The sequence below is a fragment of the Andrena cerasifolii genome, chromosome 15 (genome assembly GCF_050908995.1).
Source record: "Andrena cerasifolii isolate SP2316 chromosome 15, iyAndCera1_principal, whole genome shotgun sequence".
In the NCBI taxonomy this organism is placed as follows: Eukaryota; Metazoa; Arthropoda; class Insecta; order Hymenoptera; family Andrenidae; genus Andrena; species Andrena cerasifolii.
In genome coordinates this window covers 6,478,022-6,501,891 of record NC_135132.1, presented here as the reverse complement: position 1 = coordinate 6,501,891, position 23,870 = coordinate 6,478,022, and the positions used below count along the sequence as shown (strand labels likewise).

Here is a 23,870-nt window from a genome sequence, read left to right as displayed (position 1 = left end):
TTCACATCTTTATTTTGATCGAAAAGTTTATTAATATCTTTCACGGTGAGTTGAATCATACAGAAGCGATTGGAACGTAATGATTATAACGCATTGTATATACACACGTAATAGTTGTCCATGGGATCTTAGGCGGACACCTTAATCTTGATCTTCATTAATACCCAGCGGCACAAGCAGGCGGGTACACACTTACACACAATCTGAAACAATCCTTTCGTATTCCTCTACAACTATACGAACACGTATTTTCCAAATTCCAATACATTTAAGATTCACGCCACTGAGAACCACGACGAAATGAGGCTGGTCTCGTGTGGTCCCATCGTGGCCCACAGTTGATGCGGGCTGAACAAGTGCACCTCTAGATGATATTTTTCTCCAAGGTCCTCTGCACCTTCAGTCCAACGATTCAGTAAGAATCTTAACTATTTAGCATCTTCTTGCTTGTTCTGCATGCCTTCAACATTACCTGGAACAGTGTTGTAAGGAAGAACGGTTATCGAAAACGATTACAGCGTAACGACGTAAAGACAGTGGCGCACCTAGAGGGGGTGCCAGGGCCCCTTGGCCCCCCAAAGAAGAAGGAAAACGGAGATTAATGTAACCACGACTGAAGTAATTCAAGAGCTTTGTAAAAGAAAAATAAAACTGGATTTTATCCTTCAAATAAATTTTTATAATCACCCAACGAATTTTATTGAATTTTTATACGCCCAACTTGGCTCCCCTCGAGATTAAATCCTGAGTGGTTTGAATGAACGCGATTGTAATGAAAATTTAAAAACTAGCAAAGCTGATAGTTTAAGTTTTAGGTGTCCCGATACCTGCATAGAGGAATTTTGATATTCTGGGCGAAGAATTTTTAATTCAACAATTAAACGGTTTACTGTCTATCAGAATTGTTATGCTTAGCCAATTACAGTGTTCTTTCTAAACCCAGGCGGTGTCGTATCTAATCGAGAGACACAAATTTTGAATTTGAATCAGATAAATAATAATGCTGAGCGAAGGTAAAAGGAGATGTTTCAACGGCTTTGCACGGAACATACCAAACGCTGCATTTGTGTGTGGGATTCATCGGCGAGCCTAGAGGGCAGTCGTAGGCCCTGGCGAAGTCCTCGCTGTTGGACAGTGGGCCTAGGACCCTTATTAGACCCGGCGAGTGGACGCTGCTTCGTATTTTCGTTAGGGCGTCTTCTGGTCTCATGGAGCCACACCAAATCTGAGCGTAGTTGAGGAAAAACAGTTGATCGTGGGTGAGATTCACGCCAGGTAGCAGGGGCTCCTCTCCGTGTATCGACACCCATTTTTTGTACGCCTGTATCCCAACAGAAAAGGGAACGAAAATCGTCAGTGAGATTATTAGCTGCGATGTTCGTTTTTAACAGTATTAATTGGTCTTTGAAGCTTTTGTTACATAAATCAAGGTATTTTTAATATTCTGCATTTTTAATATAGGTTATGTTTAATACAGGGTGACCCAGTATTGGTGGTAAAATCGAGGAGGGGGCAATTCCAGAGATAGGCAAAATTTTTATTTAAATAAATGTTCGATAAAAGTTAAAAGAATTATTCGTCAGTCCTTACCCCGAGTTAACTTTATCCGACAAATGACGAATAATTGTTTAAATTTTTTTAATTAAATAAAAATTCTGCCCGTCTCTGGGTGATTTTACATGGAAAAATATTTCGAAAATATACAACAAGTTTTCTTCATTTGAGGATTTATATCTTATTTTAATTTATAAACTCATTCTAAGCAGACAGAGAGAGATAATAACACACAATATTTATAAGGAATCAACATTAAACGTCCCTTAATTAATAATAATAATAATATTGATAACATTCAAAGTCGATTATCTCGAAAAACAAAGCCTCAAATAAAAAAAAATATATTTTCCATTTTCGATTTATTTTTTTCATGTAGAATCACCCCCTCCTCGGTTGTGCCACCAATACTGGGACACCCTGTATATTTCTGCATTTGAAAAAAGGTGCCTTACTCGAAATGATTGTTTGAGTCCTCCATTGTCAGCGATGTTCTCCCCCTGGGTCATCCTGCCATTGATGTAAAGGTTCACCTCCTGCAGTTTGTACCTGGAGTACTGATCCACGATGCACTGAGCCCTCTCTCGAAAGGCTCTGACTGTTGCTTCGTTCCACCACTGCATCATGTTCCCGTCTTTGTCGAACTGACGCCCCTTGTCGTCGAAACCGTGAGTGATTTCGTGGCCAATCACCACACCGATGCCGCCGTAGTTCAGGGATTTTGGGAAGTGCTGCGAGTAGAAGAGCGGCTGGAGAATCCCTGCTGGGAAGACTGAAATGGGAAAGCTAGTTTTAAAAATGACCTTCTGCTTTTGGATGGTTTTGCTTTACTGAGCAGTAAACAATTAGGAGAGAATCTGGATCTACATGTTTCTAGATTCTGAGTTCCGAATACTTATAGAGACATTCGTAGGGGTATTCCCCTAGTTCCTCGGATCTGAGGAAACCTAAAAGTGCAATTAAATAGTAGCTCGTGACCATAAGAACCCAGCTGCTTCACTTGATTTCTGGGTATAAGAGTACTGTGATGTTATAGTTCCAATGTCCCAGCAACTCTGGGCCTGAAGGTCCCACGGACCCAAAACCCCAAGTACCCAAGATGTATGTGTACTTCATAGCCCCATAATTCGAGCATCTCTGAACACCAGGATAACATAATCCCACGGTCCAAAATGTTCAGGACCCAAAAAGAAGTCCAGAATCTCCTAATCCTATAATTCCAGGAACCCAGAGCCTATGAGTTCCTTAGTCCCAAAATCCCGAATGTTCAGGACCCCTAAAAAGTTCAGGATCTCCTAATCCTAAAATCACAGGAACCCAGAGCCTGCGAATACCATAGTACCAAAATCCCAATACCTGAGTGTTTAAGGATCTTGAAATCCCAAAATCCCAATACCTGAGTATTTAAGGATCTTGAAATCCCAAAATCCCAGTACCTGAGTATTTAAGGACCTTGAAATCCCAAAATCCCAATACCTGAGTATTTAAGGATCTTGAAATCCCAATACCTGAGTATTTAAGGATCTTGAAATTCCAAAATCCCAATACCTGAATATTTAAGGATCTTGAAATCCCAAAATCCCAATACCTGAGTATTTAAAGATCATGAAATCACAATACCTGAGTATTTAAGGATCATGAAATCCCAAAATCCCAATACCTGAGTATTTAAGGATGTTGAAATCCCAATACCTGAGTATTTAAGGATCATGAAATCCCAAAATCCTAATACCTGAGTATTTAAGGATCATGAAATCCCAAAATCCCAATACCTGAGTATTTAAGGATCATGAAATCCCAATACCTGAGTATTTAAGGATCTTGAAATGCCAATACCTGAGTATTTAAGGATCTCGAAATCCCAAAATCCCAATACCTGAGTATTTAAAGATCTTGAAATCCCAAAATCCCAATACCTGAGTATTTAAGGATCATGAAATCCCAATACCTGAGTATTTAAGGATCATGAAATCCCAAAATCCCAATACCTGAGTATTTAAGGATCATGAAATCCCAAAATCCCAATACCTGAGTATTTAAGGATCTTAAAATCCCAAAATTCCGGATTCCAAATACCCCAGAACTCTAGGACCTCAAATCTCTTTAAAAGTTTCAGATCTCAGAATCTCAGAATCTTTATATGTATCTCGTTTTGAGAAATATCTAGATGTACCTATGTCGTTTTTGTTGGGACTGTAGAAGGCGTTCACGACAACTGGCTCCGTAGACCATTTATCCCTGTCAACTGGCTTTCGCAGTTTCTGTAGATTGTTATAAGCGTCGTACTTCATCACTGCCAGCACGTTCTCCAGGAAGTAGTTTTCCGTGATATTTAGCTGGTGGAATTCAATATAGAGAACACCATGTGTTTACGAATCCAATATAGAATAATCCCATTTGCAGGGGCGGATTTGTATACATACAGGCTAAGTAGGCTACAGCCTAGGGTGGCAAATTTTCAGCGAAAGAAATTGAAAAAGGTAGCAGAATATTTTTCCCTGTTACTTTTTATTTTTTTGCAAAATAAAATGTCTATCTATTTTCCCCATCACCGAAAGTAACGGGCGATCTTTAAACACGGAGGCTTGAAACAACATTAAAAACACTTCACTTTTTTTCGTGCAACAAATTAGGAATAACTCATATTTGAGTTGACATGTTAAATTAATTTTAAAATTGTCTCAACTCTTTTAAATATTTCACAGAAATGGCGCCAAAGCTCTAAATCCACCCCTGCTTATTTTTGCTCCAGATTTCACATAAACCATAAATAACACTTTTCAGAGTAGGAACTTTTACAATTTCATATTCAAAAACTGTCATACTATCTCGGAAAATTTCTATGGAAGCTAAATATTTTTTTAAAATATTCTCAGTGTAATTAAAAGTTACTTACCATTACGTACTCCTTTGTCAGTTCTACTGGATCTTTTAAAAATTCAGGATACCCGATCCTCTCGTTCATAGAGTCAGCTTTGCTTTTAGCCACAGCCCTGGTCTCGTCGTCCATCCAATGATTTTCCGCCAACAATTCGTTAAACGCCTCGCGTATCGTGTGAATCATCTCCAGTGCAGTTTCCTGAAAAGGAAATGGTCCTTTAAAATCATCAGTTACCCTTAAGGTTGGAAATAATATTGAAAGTGAAAAAATCGGTTTCGTTACGAGCCACCCTGTATAACGGTCGAGTTTTTTAATTCATTCCTGATGTTGCTTGTCGAGTAACGAAATGTGTCGTATGTTAAAAAGAGAAAGGAGGTAGTCACCTTGCTGTCGTGATTGAAATTGTCACGAATAAAAAGGGCACCCACAGCCATGCCTAGCTTTTTGTTCGTCCACTCGACACACTGTGCCCACCTGTTCCTCTCGCTCAGTATTCCCTGAAGGATCTTCCGAAATTCGACCCTTCTCTGCTGGTAGTCGTCTATCATGTGGGGCATTATGGACATGACTAGCCGCCACAATATGTAATTGTGCAGCGTTCTGTAAAAGGCATTCATCACACTACCTAAGAATATTAACAATATCCTGTCTTCTTTAAGCTTCTTCTCATAAATCGTGGTTTAATTTTGTATAAAGGTTACGAGGTCTGAATCTACAGTACAAAGATGGAAAAAGAACGTTATGTGAACTGTGACTATCCAAGTCGTGGTTTTCGAGTTATGGAGAGTTGAAGAGGAATGCTTGCTCAGTTACGATTTGGAGTAATATAGTCATAATGTCTCTTTGGTTATTAATGAAGTAAAGGATCAAGGGATTCGGCGCTGATTAGCGTCTATTGAATTATAAGAAATACTAATTTATAGAAATACCTTTAATTATAGAGAATGTAATTATAGAAATTATAGAAATTATAGTAATTCTAGAAATTGTAGAAGTTATAGAAGTTATAGAAGTTATAGAAGTTATAGAAGTTATAGAAGTTATAGAAGTTATAGAAGTTATAGAAATTATAGAAATTATAGAAATTATAGAAATTATAGAAGTTATAGAAATTATAGAAATTATAGAAATTATAGAAATTATAGAAATTATAGAAATTATAGAAATTATAGAAATTATAGAAATTATAGAAATTATAGAAATTATAGAAATTATAGAAATTATAGAAATTATAGAAATTATAGAAATTATTGAACTTATAGAAGTTATAGAAGTTACAGAAGTTATAGGAGTTATAGAAGTTATAGAAATTATAGAAGTTATAGAAGTTATAGAAGTTATAGAAGTTATAGAAGTTATAGAAGTTATAGAAGTTATAGAAGTTATAGAAGTTATAGAAATTATAGATAGTGTAGAAATTATAGAAATACCTTTAATTTTATAGAAATTGTAATTACAGAAATTATATCTAGAAATTATAAAAATTATAAAAGTTATAGAAATACCTTTAATTATAGAATTTGTAATTATATATCTAGCAATCTACTTTGATACCTTAAAACTCAAAAACTGAAGTTTGCGCAACATATCTTCACGTAACATTTTTTTTTTGTACTTTATATTGTTCATTCACCTTACGAAGGAAATATTTCAAAAACTCTACGTATACAACAATAATAATACTATTTTTAAAAATATTTGTTCAATTTTTTAAGGGATTTCGAAAATTTTCATATTAATACTAGACTTCTATATTTTTGCGACGGTATTGTACTGAAAAATTAATACACAAATCTACTTCTTACATCTCGATATCTTTCGTCGTTTATATTACTCAAAAACCTTTTTTTTTCTTTAGCTTTTAAAATATCTCGTTACCTGCGATCTGTCCTCTGTACGATGCGACCCATTTGCGCGAAATAAGGCATAGCGTATACCACGATAGGCTCCTCCTCCGTTATTGGAGCATTGAGGAACTCCTGAAGGTAAGCGCGCCACTTCAGCTGCGGTATTTCGTGCTGCAATTCGCGCAACGTCAGCTTCCGGTAAATGGCGGAGGTGTCGTGCCTGTCCGCCTCTGGCAACGACGCCTAAAATTCATTTTCAAATGGTTTGCGATGGCTAAGAATTCTAAATTTATTTTCTCCTCATTTCGGTGAAAAACTTTTTTATTTTTCTAGCCATAAAATTTTATATTCTTCTAGCCATAAATTTTTCTACTTTTCTGGATGTAAATTTTTATATTATTCAAGCCATAAATTTTTATACTTTTCTAGATGTAAATTTTTATATTTTTCTACATGTAAATTTTTATATTTTTCTACATGTAAATTTTTATATTTTTCTACATGTAAATTTTCATACTCTCCCAGGAAGTTCATATATGTTCCTATCAGGACATTTAAATTTTAAATATGAGCGTTGAAAATAAACTAAAGCGAAAGTGAGGTATCAAAATAATAACTATTCCGTACAAGCAAAAATCTCAATTTGTAATCTCACATTGGCTAATTGTTTCTCAAACAGTATCACGCGATTGAACTCCTCAGCTGCGGTCAGAGGGTTCGCGCCAAGCAGTACGGACACGTTGGTCATGTAACGATGATACGCTTTTAATTCAGCTTCGCTGCTCTTCTTCAGGTAGTAGTCCCTGCTCGGCAACGCCAGCTGCATCTGATCCAGCTGCGAAAAATCTCTATTCATTCAACTGTTCCGCATCTGTGAACTGGATGAAGTAATTATCTCTTCGCCTACACGAAACAATAATTCCTTAACGTGGAGGATTACGTCTTTGTTCACAAAGTTTTTCACATTGAAAGAAAATTTAATTTCGCCACAGCTAAACTAAATATAGTTATCTATTTTGTCAATGAAACTTTTTCCATATTTACTCCAATTACCCGATAATTATACGCCATTGTTCGATGTTGCTCAAAGAACTGCATTCCTCATAAAAAACTGCATCGAAAATATAGAATGAAGTGTTTCGATTGAAGCGTTCGTTTTCGAGAAAATTACTGTTGAAGTTAAGTGCATGGGTGGCGCAGATTCTCAGATGAAACTCGTGCGCCCGTACTCGGTGAATTTTGAAACTCAATTTCTTCCAAAACGGCAACTTATACGAGGAAATGTCATTCTACATTTCCGCTTGATTTCTTCATGTAGAATCACTATGCATTATGCGAGCTACTTAAAAACTACCCGGTATAACAACAATAAGCTAAGAGAGTCGCTAGTTTCTTTTGGACCGATCGTCCTACCCTCTTTTCAACTGTGCATTCCAATTGTTATATTGTGCAGTCGTCGACCAAGGGGCCTTACTTTGCCGGCGCACCTGGAGGATGTTGGCTGAGGAGTTCTTGTCATCTGGACCAACCCACTGTTCCATTAGCACTCCCTCGTTGTACTCCCCACGAATTCGTCCCAAAAGAACCTCGACCGGATAAGGAGGTGGCTTCCAGGACGGGCCAACCACTGCTGGCCAGCCACCGAGAATCTTTAGGGTCCTTTTAAGCGGAACATCACCGATCTCCCTGATATTGGCTGTGAGAGACAAAAATAATCGGGAGCGCTTAAAATTTTACTATGTACCCACGGAGAAAATTAATTATTTTATCCTCGTAGCGTTCGAGAGAAGCGGAATCTTTCAAGGTTTCTATGCAAGAGAACGCGATTACTGTGGTTAGCGTGAATTTTTTTTAACAAAAGCACACGTTTGAAATTTTTTTCGTTGTACCCACGGATGTCCATGCACGATTTGTAGAACATCTTGGCCTTCAAAGTGGCGTTGTTGTCGTCTGAGTTCGATGGCTCCTCCAGGACACGTTTCAGGATCACCTGCAGCTGGTCCGCGAGCACCTCGAACGTACTGATGGAACTTTTGTCTTCCGGTATTACGTGTAGCCGATTCCAGGCGCCACAGGCGTATTGGAAGAAATTCACGCAGGGAGCTGCCGTTCGGTCCATCGCTGATAAGAGACTGGCCGCTGAAATGGGTTTGGTGATAGGAAAGTTTCGACAGTGGAACTTTTTTTTTCATTTGGGATGTTGGCATATGGCATAGTAATTATAGGTGAATTTGAATTTTGTGTTTAGAGTTTTTGTTAGAGTGTGGGACTATGCGTGTGATATTGCACCAATTCTTGAATGGGCCCAATACTCCATGGTCTTAGTATTCCAATGCTCCAATTCTTCGATATGTACTTCGTTGACTATTGGCGAAGGCACAAGTAGTCCTGTACCAAGGTATTCTTCTGCCGAATATTCCTGTGTCCCAATACTCCTGTGCACCAATACTCCTGTGCCCCAATACTTCTATATTCAAATACTCCTATATCCAAATACTTCTGTACTGTAATACTCCTCTGCTCTTATACTCATGTGCTCCAATTCTTCTGTGTCCCAATACTCCTGTGCCCCAATACTCTTATGCCCCAATACTTCTGTGTTCCAATACTTCTCTATTCTTATACTCCTAGGTCCCGATATTCCTGTGTTCTAATACTCCTGTGTCCCAATACATTTTTGTTCTAATACTCCTGTGCTCCAATACTTCGGTGCTCCAATACTCCTGTGCCCCAATACTCCTGTGCCCCAATACTCCTATATTCAAATACTCCTATATACAAATACTTGTGTACTGTAATACTTCTCTGCCCTTATACTCCTATGCCCCAATTCTTCTGTGTCCCAATACTCCTGTGCCCCAATACTCTTATGCCCCAATACTTCTGTGTTCCAATACTTCTCTATTCTTATACTCCTAGGTCCCGATATTCCTGTGTTCTAATACTCCTGTGTCCCAATACATTTTTGTTCTAATACTCCTGTGCTCCAATACTTCCGTGCTCCAATACTCCTGTGCCCCAATACTTCTATATTCAAATACTCCTATATCCAAATACTTCTGTACTGTAATACTCCTCTGCTCTTATGCTCATATGCCCCAATTCTTCTGTGTCCCAATACTCCTGTGCCCCAATACTCTTATGCCCCAATACTTCTGTGTTCCAATACTTCTCTACTCTTATACTCCTAGGTCCCGATACTCCTGTGTCCCAATACATTGATGTTCTAATACTCCTTTGCCCCAATACTCCTGGGCCCAATGCTCCCGTGCTCCAATACTCCTGTGCCCCAATACTCCTATGCCCAAATACTCCTGTGCTGTAATACTCCTCTGCCCTTATACTCCTATACCCAATTCTTCTGTGTCCCAATACTCCTGTTCTCCAATACTCCTATGCCCCAATACTTTTGTGTTCCAATACTCCACTACCCTTATACTCCTAGGCCCCGATACTCCTGCATTCTAATATTCCTGTGTCCCAATATATTTGTGTTCTAATACTCCTGTGCCCCAATACTCCTGGGACCAATGCTCCTCTGCACCAATATTCCTATGCCCTCTCTACAGTCCACCAGATTTCTATACTTTCATATTTCAGGAATACAGCCTGCCATGCACACTACACCTGAAAGTCTTGTATAGTGTATGGGAGGTACTAGTAAAAGGATAATCCTATTTAATTGATTCCTGAATCTATTTCTGCCCCTCTATGTCGAAATACATCCTGAAAAAGTGTTTGACATTTTAAAAGGTCGATCAGATTGAAGTGTAATTGCACAGAGTAATTTTGTAGCCAGCTAATATCACAGGAACCTAATCGAGTAAGGTAGGTTTAACGAGTATCGCCACGACCTCAGGATTAATTACCCCCCAGATAAATTATATTTTACGGATAAGAAGGTTCCTCTGGGATATCGTAGGAACTCGCTCCCAGATCTAATTATCCTCAGCGGTTTAGAAAAATGGGGTTGAGTGTACCTCGAAATTCTTTACGCGTTATTATACCATTTCAGTTTCAGCTAAAATGGAATGATCGTGTATTATAAAGTACCTACAATTACTAGAACACGTTATTCCTTATTACGTTGCAAAATCTGCATGTTTAATTTCAATTTATAAAAATGTAGAAGCTGCTTTAATTTTGTATTTGTTGTACTCGGTGAAGTGGCTGGTACTTCGCCGTAATTTTAAATTCAGGTCGAGTGTTCATTTCTCATCTCCTTTTTCCGCGTAGAACGCGAGTTTAATTACTGCTCTTTATTTTCAACCCCCGTAGAAAAACGGTAATAATACAGTGTAAAACAGAATTCAATTTACCCCAAGGCAGAAATGCAATTTCCGCAGAACATTTAATTAAGCGCAAAACAGACGTGTTGATTAAAAACCCTGGATCTCTAAGTTTTGGAAATGAAAAAAGGTACCCCGTCAATTAATTCTGACGATGTAAAAGTGATATTCACAGTCTGAACGGAATCAACTAATTATTCCAGGTTACCACCTCCCCAAATTCTACAGCAAGCTTCAAAATACACCCTACAAGACTTCCATTTTCAATTTACTATTCCTCGAACTACTAAAAATAACAAAAATCAGTAAATTCAGAAAATTAAATAATTACAGCACAACAATATAAATACCTAAACCACTCATCACCGAATTACCAAAAATTAAAAAAAAAAAAAAAAAGAGACAGCTGTAGCAGCCACTGAATTTCTCCAATTGCCTCTCACACCCATATCAATTTCACCCCCTCGATTATTCGCCACGTGAGAGCGACAAAATTGAACAAAAAAAATCGGGGAACAACGACGAATAAATGTCCCTCGTCTCCAAGAGTTAACGCAACGGTGCAACGAACCAAATCGCTGGCGCTCGATTCGCCTGCCTCCGTTAAATAAACAATCGAAAATCCAGCCCGATATTCCCGCGCTCATTATGCATCGGCCGGGGCGTCCACGGCGGTGGAGCAATTAAGCCGCGCTCTGGGGGATCCCCAGCCGTTTGAGCGACGAATTTCGCGAGAAATGAAAATGAAATTTGGTTACGCCTGGTCAACAAGCAATCCCGCGGGAGGGATCGGTTAATCGGATTCGAGAGGCGTGCACGAGGCACGCGTTTGTCATGGGACAAACGCAATTCCACGCCGACCGCCAATCAGTTTCCGCTGATTTGATAGCGTTTCCGCCGTCGGCGGCCTCGAATATCGGACCCCGCAATGCCCTGCGAATATTTTGGCTTCCGCGCGACGAGCCAATTCTCGCGGCTCGCAGAGTGATCGATGGCAGTTTCGCCAACTACCCGCTATTTTTCGTCGCTTTTTTTATCGAATAATCGCGGCTAGGCGTGAAGAGCGGCTATTGAGTGCTACGTTAAAAGGAAATGGTGCGTAGTATTTCGATTTCGCCACAAATATGGCTCCCTGAGCCCCGTGAACTGCTAGCTATGAGAATTTATTTTTTTTTGTCGTTGTTTTTAGTAAGGGGTGGTTCTTAAGTTAAGTGAGGCTTTTTTGGGGAGGAGGAGGTCGCGAATTTCTTACGTTTTCTTAGAAAGGGGAAGGGGAGGAAGTCAGGTAGCATTTTGCGTAATATTTTTTAACCTAATTTTAATATTTTTAGTATTAAAAAAACGATATTTCATCGTGCGCACGAAACTCAGTTAAATGGATTTTATAAACCTTTAAAAGAATTTTAGTAACTGGAAAAATGCAGTTGAAAATTACGTGAGGAAGGGGAGGGGGTTGGAATCTAAAATCTTGCGAATTTTTATAGTCAGGGGCGGGGGAAGAAATCGACAAAGTTACCCTTAAGCAGAGATGGGCAAAGAATTGTTTTAAATAAAAATTTCCTACACAAATTTGTATTTAAAATGATTTCTTGCCCTTACGTAATTTACGAATGGTCCCTAATTTCGGGAGTATAGCTAGCAGGGCCGGATTAAGATTTTTGTCGCCCGGGGTTATCAAACTTCGGGGGGCCCGATTTGTTAAAAAGCAAGGGGGTGACGTAAGAAATATTTGTTATAAAAGATGCGATAAAAAAAGTAAATCTTCAGAAATGAAAGTTTATTCTGAATAAAATTAAATAATGATTTACAAGTAAATAATATTTTAAGACAATTATTGGAGATAATTATTTCAAAAGGGAAGCAGTAAACACTATTTCATTCATTTACTTTTTTTTATATATATAAATGGAAGGCTTAGAACGGGCCCCCTTTGGAAAGAGCGCTTTTTTAGAATTCGAACTTCTGAGAGCTTGTTGAGAAGCACGAAATGAGAGAAAAAGTTTATGTGAATGTGGCTTTCGAAGTGTTTGGTTTTTGCGATACAGAGGTTTTACTTTGTTGTTCGGTTAGTGGGTGTAGGACTTTCTTACCTAAATGCGAGATAATTTTTAGTTTGACTGATGCACTGCGTTTAGAAACTATTTCTATGCACTGAGAATATGAGGCAACCGCCTGCACGAATGGCGGCCTTTGTGAAAGTAGTATGATGCTTGCAATTAACTTTCTAATGTTACATCTCGAGAACTACTTAGGCGATTTCCGACGTATGTTTATATAAACTTTTTTCTCGTATTTTATAAGTCTCTAAACGCTGCTGGAAGCTTGGTCAGTAAAATTAAAAACGTCAATAGTTCTCGTCTGTTTTACTCATTTCAGAGACGAAACTGTTTTTTTTTTTTAATAATTAATTTTGCAGTTACCTGTTCTGATGCATTCCTCTGTCATACAGACGTTTGGACCTGGAACAGAAATTCATTTTGCGGTTTTAAAATTATTCCCCTGCTGTCGTTAAGCTACATGGAGGGTGTCAAAGAAGTTGAATCGATAATGGACGAAATAAAGAAACATTTGTCTTATGAACATATCTCCAGGTACCATTTTCTGTGCGAACAAAAAGTAATTTTCTGTGCCACTGTGGCGTCATGCTTTCAATCGTATCACCTGCTGCTAGGACAAAGCAGTATTGTCATCTTTTATATTTTTGCAAGTGGCTCTTCATCTTTACACTTGCGAAAGTGTACAGTGCAACTATAAGTGTGCCATTTATCCTTTTATTTCAAAAGAAGCCAACAATTCACTTTCACGGAAGTAAAACTCAATTAAAAATACTTGTTCAAATGGAATTGACACGTGAACTTATGCTTGTCTCAATGAAACTTTTTTTTTAAATTTTCTTTTGATATATATATTTCGCAAGGTGATTGATATACACAAATGAAAATGGCACTTTTTTAAAATTTTCTTTTGATATATATATATCTCTTTATCAATATATATTTTTAAATTTTCTTTTGATATATATATCTCTTTATCTATATATTTTTTTAAATTTTCTTTTGATATATATATCTCTTTATCTATATATATTTTTTAAATTTTCTTTTGATATATATATATCTCTTTATCTATATATTTTTTAAAAATTTTCTTTTGATATATATATAAAGAGATATATATATATATATATATATATCAAAAGAAAATTTTAAAAAAGTGCCATTTTCATTAGTGTATATCAATCAGCTTGCAAAACGTTATAATTGCTTTTTAATTTTGTGGCGAGCATTTATGGCTGCCAGTAAATTGATTAATTCAGCCATTGGCTATGAGGTAACACTGTAAAGCGGCCTCTTCAAGTGGAACTTGATAGCCTCGACTCAATTCGATTCGATTCGGCTGATCGATGTTCGTTTCTCATACGACCAGCACGCGCCGCTCGGCATCGAAAACCTATTCATTCAATTGTCCATCGTTCACTAAGTATGATGTATTCGACCCTTTGATACAGAGTTGGGTAAAATGTAATCTAATTACAAATTACAAATTACGATTAAAATGTAATTGTGTGATTAATTACACATTATTTTCTGTAATCGTTAATTTAGGTAGTTGACAATATTGTGGGCAAAATGTCATCTAATTACAAATTACGATTAAAATGTAATTATGTAACTGATTACGCATAATTTTCTGTAATCGTGGATTGTGACAAAATTTTGCCAACTACCTAAATTAACGATTACAGAAAATTGTGGTAAAAATTTTGTCACAGTTTTGTCAACTACCTAAATTAATGATTACAGAAAATTGTGGTAAAAAATTTGTCACAATTTTGTCAACTAATTAAATTAATGATTACAGAAAATTGTGGTAAAAATTTAACCACAATTTTGTCAACTACCTAATTTAACGATTACAGAATATGATGTGTAATCAATTACACAATTACATTTTAACCGTAATTTGTAATTAGATTACATTTTGCCCACCTCTGCTTTGATATCGATAACAAAAATTAACAAAGTCGTGTCGATGAAGTTCAAAACTCCTTTTTCGTGATTCGTGCGTAATATTTTTTCACTGAAGATTTTCCAAGAATTGCTATTACATAAATTACAATTTTCACCCCCTTTTATTAAAAATCGCAATATTTATTGCCCCATTTCTCCCAGACTAATTTCCAATTTCCTGACACACAGTCACAAGTCCGCTGAAATACTAGTTCTAAATAATAAATAAAAAAAACTGTGTTCGCAAGCTTTCATTTACTAGCCTTCATGCAAACTATCCCGAAGAATTTGCATTTTGCAAAACACGTTACCACGGTCTAGGCCCCGGGCGATAGTCGCGTTAAATCGAAAGCCCACCAGGGTGATAAATTTCACGTGTCCCCGATTCGCGTGAATTTCAATCAACGACCTCTCAATCCCCTTCAATGCCGAATTCAAATCCGCCGATTTCCATTATTACCCAACTTCTCATGCCCCGCTAATTGCCAGTGGTCAGGTACAAATTGTTACACCACGGTCACGATTTCGTATAAATTTATCCGCAAAAGCGCTCGCCCACCAAATGTGCCGGTGTTTATGAAAGTGGCGTAAGTCAGCAATCTAAAAAAAAAAAATCGAATTCTTCGCGAATTCGATTTTTTAAATTTCTGACTTACGTCACATCACCGTGACAGATATTCCTAGCTCATAATTTTAACAAACCGACCCCGATGAAATTCCCGCAATATTAATAGGCCCCCGGTTGTGCCAAAAGGATGCCTGCTAGGCGCCATTAAAAGGGCCATTGAGTCACCGTAGCAAGTAATTCTTCAGGCACGATTCGACTTCCTCGGGATTAATTGAATTCGAGCTACGGAGTGCCCTGATATCTATCTCCGTTTCACTACAGTTGAATGGTCACGTTTAATCCCATATCACGCCGCCAATTTCTATTCTAGCCTAGCGCTAGTCTGACGCCTAATTCTATGCCAGGACGCTCGAACACATAGGCGTGCTTAAGTCGATCGTCGCCCACCGCTTAATTAAACGGGATCGTCCGACGTAACCGGGGGCCGTTTAGGGGTAATTCAACTTACGGGGCTCTTGGATGCACTCGCGGCTCGTGTTCAACGCCAACAGCAGAAGAATAAAAAGGCAAGTGGCGAGGAGAGTGACAGCCAGCACACCGAGCAATTGCTGCCTGTCTGTCGGCCCTCTTCGCCTGCGCGTGATCGACGTGGCCCTGGTTATCCCGCCGATCGGCCTTCGACTGTTTCCAGGATGATGGAGGACCGTGGTTGTCGTATTTCCACGGGGGCCGTAGCTCACCTGCGCAAAAAAGAAGTCACCGTTTCCATGGGGAATCGAAAAGACACCCGCTCTCAACAATGCATGAGCTCTGTGGGCTGATGGGTCAGGGATCGAAACACCTTCATGATCGAATATTTGGAAAAGTTTTCAGAGCCTGAGAGCTCCCACAGGTCTTATAATTAAGTATTTGGGCCCATTTCAGGAAGGAAAATTCGTTCTCTTTTGTTTATTGCTTATTATTCGATAATTACACGCTCTAGATGAATAAAACTTATGGGGTCTTATTCTACGTTAAAAAATACGTCGAAAATGTAGAGTAACTTTTTTTCGTAGGAGCCACTGTTTCTGAGTGAATCGACTTCAAAAATGTAAGCACCAGCTGCGAGTTTCTCCATTGGGCGCGCGCTACGCGTGTTTTGAGTTTGATTTCTGTGAAAACGGAGGCTCGTACGAGGAAAAACTATTTTACATTTTTTATTCGGTTTTTCGCGCTGAATCGCGTACTGCCTCTTGAAATTTTGTAGGTGTACAGTGTCGTGAGTATATATGCAAAATTAGCGAGAATGTGAACTGAATTTATGAATTACAATTTCGATTGACAGTTTCTTGCATTTGTGCGATCTGTTTCTCCGTTATTGGTACATAGCAGTCGATTTTCGTATTTGTTATTTAGTTATTTGCACGGATTTTCATTCGCGCAATATTAGGTTTTCAAGAGCTTCTGTTCTTCGAAACTCGTTCTACGATTGTTTGCGAGGCAAGCACTTATGAGTTTTGTCATGGTGGAGGCGAAGAGAAGTTAAATGAAGAAACTTCTCCGCAATATTGGAGAGTGGAAACTTCAAGCGATAAAGACTGACGGTCGTGCAAATGAAGGCCGAGGAACGGCGATAAAATAAATATTCGTTTGAGTTGAGAAAGTTTACTCGTGATCGATAATCATCAGCGAGACTTAATAGTTGCCACTGTATTGGTAATCGACTAATGGTACAGCAATTAATTATTCCGAAATTCATGTCGAAATTAGAAATCGAGTATGGTAAATTTACATCTGAATATTATCAAGAATATTTCAGCAAGCTCACAGGTGTGCCTATGAAACAATAAATAATATTTCCAACTACTCCATCGAGTTTATCCATCAAAGTACCATTTCCATTGTCACAATTATTATTAAAAATGAAAAAAACAGAGTACAATTTGCGGCGCAGCGAAAATGCAAATGGTACGTTCGATTCCCTATCCAAAACTGCGCAAAAAAGTCCGAAACAAAATTTTCCGTACGACGCTTCGTTTTCGAGCAAATTGCATTCCAAAATCCATGCCCGCGCCCTCGACGGACTTTTGAAACTCGATTTACTCGGAAACGGAGCCGCGCACGAAAAACCCTCGCTCCTCACTTTCGCTTCAGTTTTTCACGCAGAATCACCTCCAACTTCATCTGACCACCAATTAAACCCCACCTTATACAGTCAACTGATCCGATTCAATCTACATCTACACCTACAACGTCATCCTCGCCGCAATCATCATTCCCAGCAATTGCTTCACAAATAACCTCTGCCAAACACGTCGCACGTTCAAGCGACCAAAAATGAATCGACCAGGCATAAAAATCTGCGACGAGCAACCCGTCGCAGCGTACCCCGGCTGGGATTCTCTCTCACCTGAAGGGGGTTCGTCGCAGGTGGATCCTGACCGGAACCAGCCGATATCTCGCTCTGCTCGTTGATGACAGCCGCCCTGAGGTATCCGTTGTTGCCCTCGGACTTCATCCTCGATTGAACGAGTCCGCGTCCGTAACCTGGATCAACTGGAGCAGCGGAAAGGTCCGATTTTCAACCCGGGAACTGTGTCAACGACCGGTGTAACGTTGACATCGCGGCCGCTCTCGATCGGGCAGGACGCGCGAACACCACTTCAGCCGTCGGATCAATCGATCCTCGCACCGGGTTAAACCTTTCGGGCAGTCTCAATCGCGAATCCTCCACACCGCGATCATCAAAAGTTACTGTTTAAGGGTGGAGGGGGGGAGGGTTCGTTTTTTGGGTCCAAGGGAGCACACTGGGGTTTCGGGTTATTTTTTGTTGTTGGTCCTTCGCGCTTTTGGGTGGCTCTTAATCCCTGCGGGTGATAGATTGGAGGATGATACGATCCTGGGCCATCCTGTGGCTGAAGGAATGTGGAAGAGACTCGCTAACGAGGCGATCAGCCAGCTTTTCAGTTCCGAAAGGATCTGTGACCGCCGTGCTACTGACGACCACCACGGACACCTCGCAGTCTCGCACCACCACGAGCTCCCTTCCCCCTCCACTTCCGCCGTCCTCACCCTCAGGCAACCCTCGATTTTGTTTACAACGCGAGTCAGACCGATGGAAAGGGGGTGGCTGGTGGGGCATCGTCTCTGCCGCGTTTCCTGATGGATTTTCTCTTTTTTTATTGGCCCTTGTATGTTGTGCCTTTTTGCTGGTATTTTTTTTTTTTTGGAGGAGGGGGGGTGTTTGCTGCGGGCTTCTGTACCTTTTTACGCTATCACCCTTTTATTCTGTCGCTGTCGAGTTTCACAATGTTGTGCCGTAGAATTTTCTATGGAAGATTTTATTTTTTATTTTGGAAAACAATGGCCGCTTGGCGATTCGAAAATTGAAGAATGTTACCAGCAGTGTGGTGGAATATTGCTTCCCTTCTCCATTAGTTTTCCGAGTGTTTCAATGCTCCATATAAATTGAATATGAGGAGTTTTATTTTTGACAGTTTTTATAGTTTTTAAAGAACCACTGTGTTTAAATGTCAATTTTCTGACACTTACCGCTGACAATTTTATGATTGTAAAGGGTAATTTACAGTTTGGAAATTCAATTAATTAATTCGATTTTCCTCTCCAGGGGAGATGAAGAAATTTTGCATGCAGTTTTTGGAATGGTGTCTGTAGGGACGTGCACCGATATACCTGAAATGTACGTAACTGTTTTACCTGGGGTGGCACGGTTCGTTGATCAGAGGGGTGCGTGCATCGACATCGTCGTTCACTTGCTCCACAAACTCACCCTCCTCGACGTTCCACCCCCCCTCCCTCCCCTTGCCAGCTCCCGGGACATTGTCTGCTTGCCAATTCTCTCTGACTCCTATAGGAATTGATGTTTGCCTCTAGAGACAGTGCGCTTTGAAAAACTATCGAATTTTGTTAATGGAAGTCGACTTTAATTAAAGTTAACCTGCGGGAGAAATTTCTATCTTCTTAAATTTGTGGATTGATTTCTGCACGGTGTGCTTGAGTCTCGTGTTTGCCTATGTCTTACGATTTCTGTTGGATTTTTGACATTTTTGCTGCCAATAGCAAGTTGAAAATATGGCTGGTATTTTCTGTCACGCTTCGGTATCGATCGATCTCTCGGTTTTTCTATTAATAATATCCATTTTGTATCAATTTATGTAATACGGAGGGTGGGGATATTTTTTTTTTGAGTTTTCGAATTTTCTTTTATTTTGAGGGGTTGTTGAGAAAATTTTAGAATCGATTGAAATTGCAAAATTAATTTTACTAATGTTCTAGTTAATTCAAGTTTTCCTAATTGCAGCTTGGAATACCATTAAATATAAAACGTTCACCCTTCTTCTACCCCAACTCGAAATTCCGTTTTTGGGGTGGAACTACGCCGGGAAATTACACGAAGCTAATTGGATAATAATTAATTATAGTATATACAGGATGAAACTGATATTAATTAAATTGCAAATCAATGCAAATTTTATTTACCCCTTCCCCACTTACACACACGTCATCCTGCAATTATTTGTTCATCTCCGGAAAAGAGCACAACCTAAATCTACCTTATTTCAACCCTTTAAGTTATTAAAATAATTTTTTAATTTTCCTTTTTGTACAACTAATTCATTTAAAATTCTACACTAAAAAAACAATTTATGTACTTCAATGTACTTCCCCACCACCCTCGTTAATTAAAAATAGAAGTGAAAAGCACTGATGTTGTTAACTATCATTTACAATGTCTCCTCTAACGTTTCTACAACATTCTACTAATACTCCACCTGGCTTAGAAATTCATCCAAGTGTTAAATCCTTTCAACCCTGCACTCCTCTTTCTTTAATGTCGCTTCAAGTATCTCCTCATTAATCCCCACCCCTTTCACTCGCCATATTTACCCCACTGAACCTGTATTCAGCAAATGCATGCTTTCGTCACGTGGAAAATGGTGATTTCATTTGGAAAATGCTCCTTCGTGATATTTTCTATTTAGATGTTCAAAACTCCGCGATATAGCTCGACAACCACCCCTATTTAGCACCCAGAAGTTCTTGCACTTTGGGACGCAAGGGTTGTTGGACATTAAACAGGGTCCAAGGCTGCTTGTTTACGCCGGCTGCATGCAACAAGCGGTTGATCAGGCGAACGCCGTTATTGATGAATATTTGCAATGCACTTTACTCGATCAAAATAGAGGGTTGGGTCGGGGAGGGCGAATATAGCGCGCAGGTGAACGTAGGCAGGCAAGTTACAGAACATTTTATGAAACTTTCGCTTAGGATTTTGGTTTTAGCAATTTTTAAATATTGCATCAGCATGAATTTCATTCGAATCCAATGTTTATTTATTTAAGGGGCGTTTTTCGGTTTTGGAATTGGCAGTGAAGGGTGGTGGGACGTTGGCTGTGCTAACACTTTTTGACAGTGATAATAGGCAAGTTTAGAATTGATAAAAAAATTCAGTGGTGGAAAATTATTACATAAAACAGTTGTTTGATAAATTACTAAGGGTTGTTTTCTCACATTATTTATCACGTCTAGGATATAAATGGTGAGAGATATTTTAAGCAAACAATATTTCGAAATATTATTTCCACGGTGAAATTCGCGTCACCTATCAGAAGCATGGCACGAACAAAACCACCCCCTCGAGCAACCCGAATAGCTTACACAATATCACAGATGCAACAAGCGGCGTCACGTTTGCGCAACCACTGCTGACAAATTTATCGCGTTATTTCAACAGACTCCATTCAGGCAAAACTCAAAATTAAACAACTGCCTCGCGCTTGTAATTAAATATCGTAGAATAATTATTTCGTTCGTAGCGATTCGTCAAAAAAAAATGTTGTCAAATGTGGTGTTAGCAATTCGTAAAAAATTAACAAAATAACGCGAGAAGCTGTTTAATAAATACTATTTTTTTTTGCAAGATTTGCAATATTTGTAAAATTTGCAAATTTGTAAAACGTACAAAATCTTAAGCATTCTGAGAATCTTATTTTTGTTTTATCAGAAAATAAAAGTGTCGTGACGACAGGTGTTGGAATTCATGTTCAATTTAGAATTCCAAGCGTTTTTTGTTTTCCTTTTTTCTTTGGATTCGAAATATCCGATTGAAAGTGGAAAGTTTATTTTCCGAGGGAGCACGGGCCATGGTCAATGCCAGACTGAAGAATATGATTTCGGCGCGGCCGCGCCTCTGGCGGCAATTCTTTAGCGTCAGCGCTTTTTTTCTTTTTAAGCATGACACATTTTTCGAACTACTTGAAAGGGTGGAATTTGCCCTGAATTTCTCACGACTTTCTGAGATTTTTTTCTCGTGACCTAGTTCTAATTTCTTCAACAGGATTCGCGCAGCCGTTTAGAGGGGTGGTTTAATGGGGTTGTAAAATTTATAGGAAGACTGAAAGTGACCAGTTGTACGTTTTATGGTATTGAAAGGTACTATAAATTTCCGTATTATTCACTGGAATAGCTAAAAGTATAAAACGATGTCTTTTGTTTATAAAATTGTTATTACAAAATGGAGGAAAGTTGGATATTAATAATTGAAGTTTTAAATTGTGATGCAACAATTGAAAAAGTAAAATAAAAATTTAGAAACTTAAGTTAAAAAATATTGAAACCCGAGAATTTAAGAAACTAAATTTTAAAAGTTAATTTCATGAAATTATACAGAATTTATTAGTAAAGTTTATATTAATTTTTGTAAAATGAATTTGAAAGTTGATATTTGAAATACTAAGATAATAAATTCCAAACTGTAACTCCCATTGCAAAATGTAATAATCCACAATTTTAAATAAATTTGTTATTTATAAAATGCGGAAAGGCAAAATGTCAAGGAAGTAGAAGTAGAAATTCTACATGATGGAGATTTTTAAGTTCAGGATTTCAAGTTCGAAGGATTCGAATAGCAATAAAAAAAACGTTTTACGTCTCTCTTACCAATAAAACCGATTCCGTTTACCGTCATTCTCTGTTGCTGTTAATGTTGCTGCTGCGGCTCCGACTGCGTTTCACGAGGCTGTTGCTGGTACAAGTCGATACCAAGCATGCGCCTTCATTGTGAATCGCGTCATTATCGTAATCGCGAAAATGTAATGTGAGGAATTCGATAAACTTGCAACACTAACGGTACAATCACATGAAAATCGATTTCGACTTTAACTTAACGGGAAGAAAATTACTAGACTCGCCCACTTTGACCAAAATATTCCATTACTCAAACTTCCCAAATTTCCCAAAAATATTTCCCAAAGTATTTTGTGCCGATTTAATGCGATTAAAAATACTGATGTGGCGTTTTTCTTTTGAACCACCCTATACATGTAATAAATACACGAAAAATTGTAGAATTTCGAAATTTGGGTTTGAAATTAGAAGCTTTAAGTTTTCAGAATAATTTCCATTTTGAACTAGAGCGTTTTAAGCAATTAAGCAAAATGACCCATTAGACGTTCGTATAATACGATACTCGGGATTGGCTCGAGGCTGTTAACGAATGCTCGATGCGAATAAAAAGTGTGCGTGACGTGTGCCAGATTTTTTTTTAAAAAATACACGTGAAATGAGGTTCAAGGGGGCCATTTTTATGTAACGTTCAACCGTGGAAAATCAAATCTGCGACATTGTATTTGGTATTTTGAATTATTGAACAGAGTGATGCAACGACGTCTCGATGAGGCGCGCGGTGAATTCATTATGAGGCGGAGAAGGCATTCGAACGGCGATATTAAAATGCGTGAGAGCATTCTGCGCGATGTGGGTGACACAATAATGATAATTATCAACCAACGCAATTATCGTCGTTGGCATTCAGGGCTGCCATGCGCCGGATCTGCAGTCGAAGAAATAATTGAAATTGTTTTCTCTGCACCTCATGTGTAAACACTCGACGCGCGCAAATGCAACTGGAGCAAATGCGCAAATGCAAAATATACGAATACCACTACATTATGATTATTAATATACATTGCGCCTCGAAATAAATATCAACAGAACGTATTATTGTCGGTTTTGAAACTTACTATTTTCTGTTAACGAAAAAAAAAAATTTTTTCCCAAGCTTTTCTTTCTTAAACTTACTTTGTATTTATTTTTTTTAAATACACTGTATTTTTTTTTTTAAATACACTGTATTTTTTTTTTTAAATACACTGTATTTTTTTTTTTAAATACACTGTATTTTTTTTTTTTAAATACACTGTATTTTTTTTACTATCATAGAAGTGCACTGTAAAACGAGTGGAAGAAGTTCGGGTGCATAATTGTTTAATTACTGAGAGGTTATGTTCGCTGTGTTTTTGGGACACCCTGTATGTTGCATACCACTGCACGGACTCTACATTCCACGGATTGCGTGTCTCCACTTTATGACGTCTGAGAAGGTTATTGGGAAATTCTGCACTTTGGTATTGATAAATTTCTTATCTGTGCGTGATTATTACATATAGTATTTCATTTGAGAGTAACTCGTTCATAAAAGTATCCATACTGAGGTTATAGTAATAGTGGCATTTCAATCGTAGTGAGACATTGCTGTCATTTTTAATGCAGTAAATAGATTGTAATATTAAAATACTTAAATTAGTGCAAGTGATATTTCCAGGGATTTGATACCACGCCTAAGGTAAACAAGGAAACACATAGAACGACCTAGTAGTATCTATAAATCACACTTCATGCAGAAGTATTTGAAGAAGTAATGTTTTATGCAGCCTTAATCTA

At 38.3% G+C, this 23,870-nt stretch overlaps 1 protein-coding gene across 4 annotated transcripts; it reads right to left on the bottom strand.

Annotated features, from left to right (window-relative positions):
- On the bottom strand, positions 1 to 22,142 carry LOC143376795 (neprilysin-1). Of its 4 annotated transcripts, none has more exons than XM_076827467.1 (14): positions 22,089 to 22,142; positions 17,539 to 18,996; positions 15,658 to 15,889; positions 12,992 to 13,030; positions 8,176 to 8,421; positions 7,770 to 7,978; positions 6,938 to 7,117; positions 6,314 to 6,525; positions 4,819 to 5,035; positions 4,451 to 4,633; positions 3,728 to 3,890; positions 2,010 to 2,326; positions 1,053 to 1,321; positions 1 to 472 (listed from the first exon to the last, which is right to left on the bottom strand). In XM_076827467.1, exons 2-14 carry the CDS (start codon positions 17,644 to 17,646, stop codon positions 469 to 471), a joined length of 2,379 nt encoding a protein of 792 aa, XP_076683582.1. In that variant the 5' UTR covers positions 17,647 to 18,996; positions 22,089 to 22,142; the 3' UTR covers positions 1 to 468. The 4 variants fall into 4 exon arrangements, with proteins under 4 accessions (XP_076683582.1, XP_076683584.1, XP_076683583.1 ...); XM_076827469.1 differs by lacking the exon at positions 22,089 to 22,142 and having other exon boundaries at positions 17,539 to 18,287; positions 18,846 to 20,949; XM_076827468.1 differs by lacking the exon at positions 22,089 to 22,142 and having other exon boundaries at positions 17,539 to 18,821; positions 18,919 to 20,949.
- Positions 22,143 to 23,870: the final 1,728 nt, after the last annotated feature.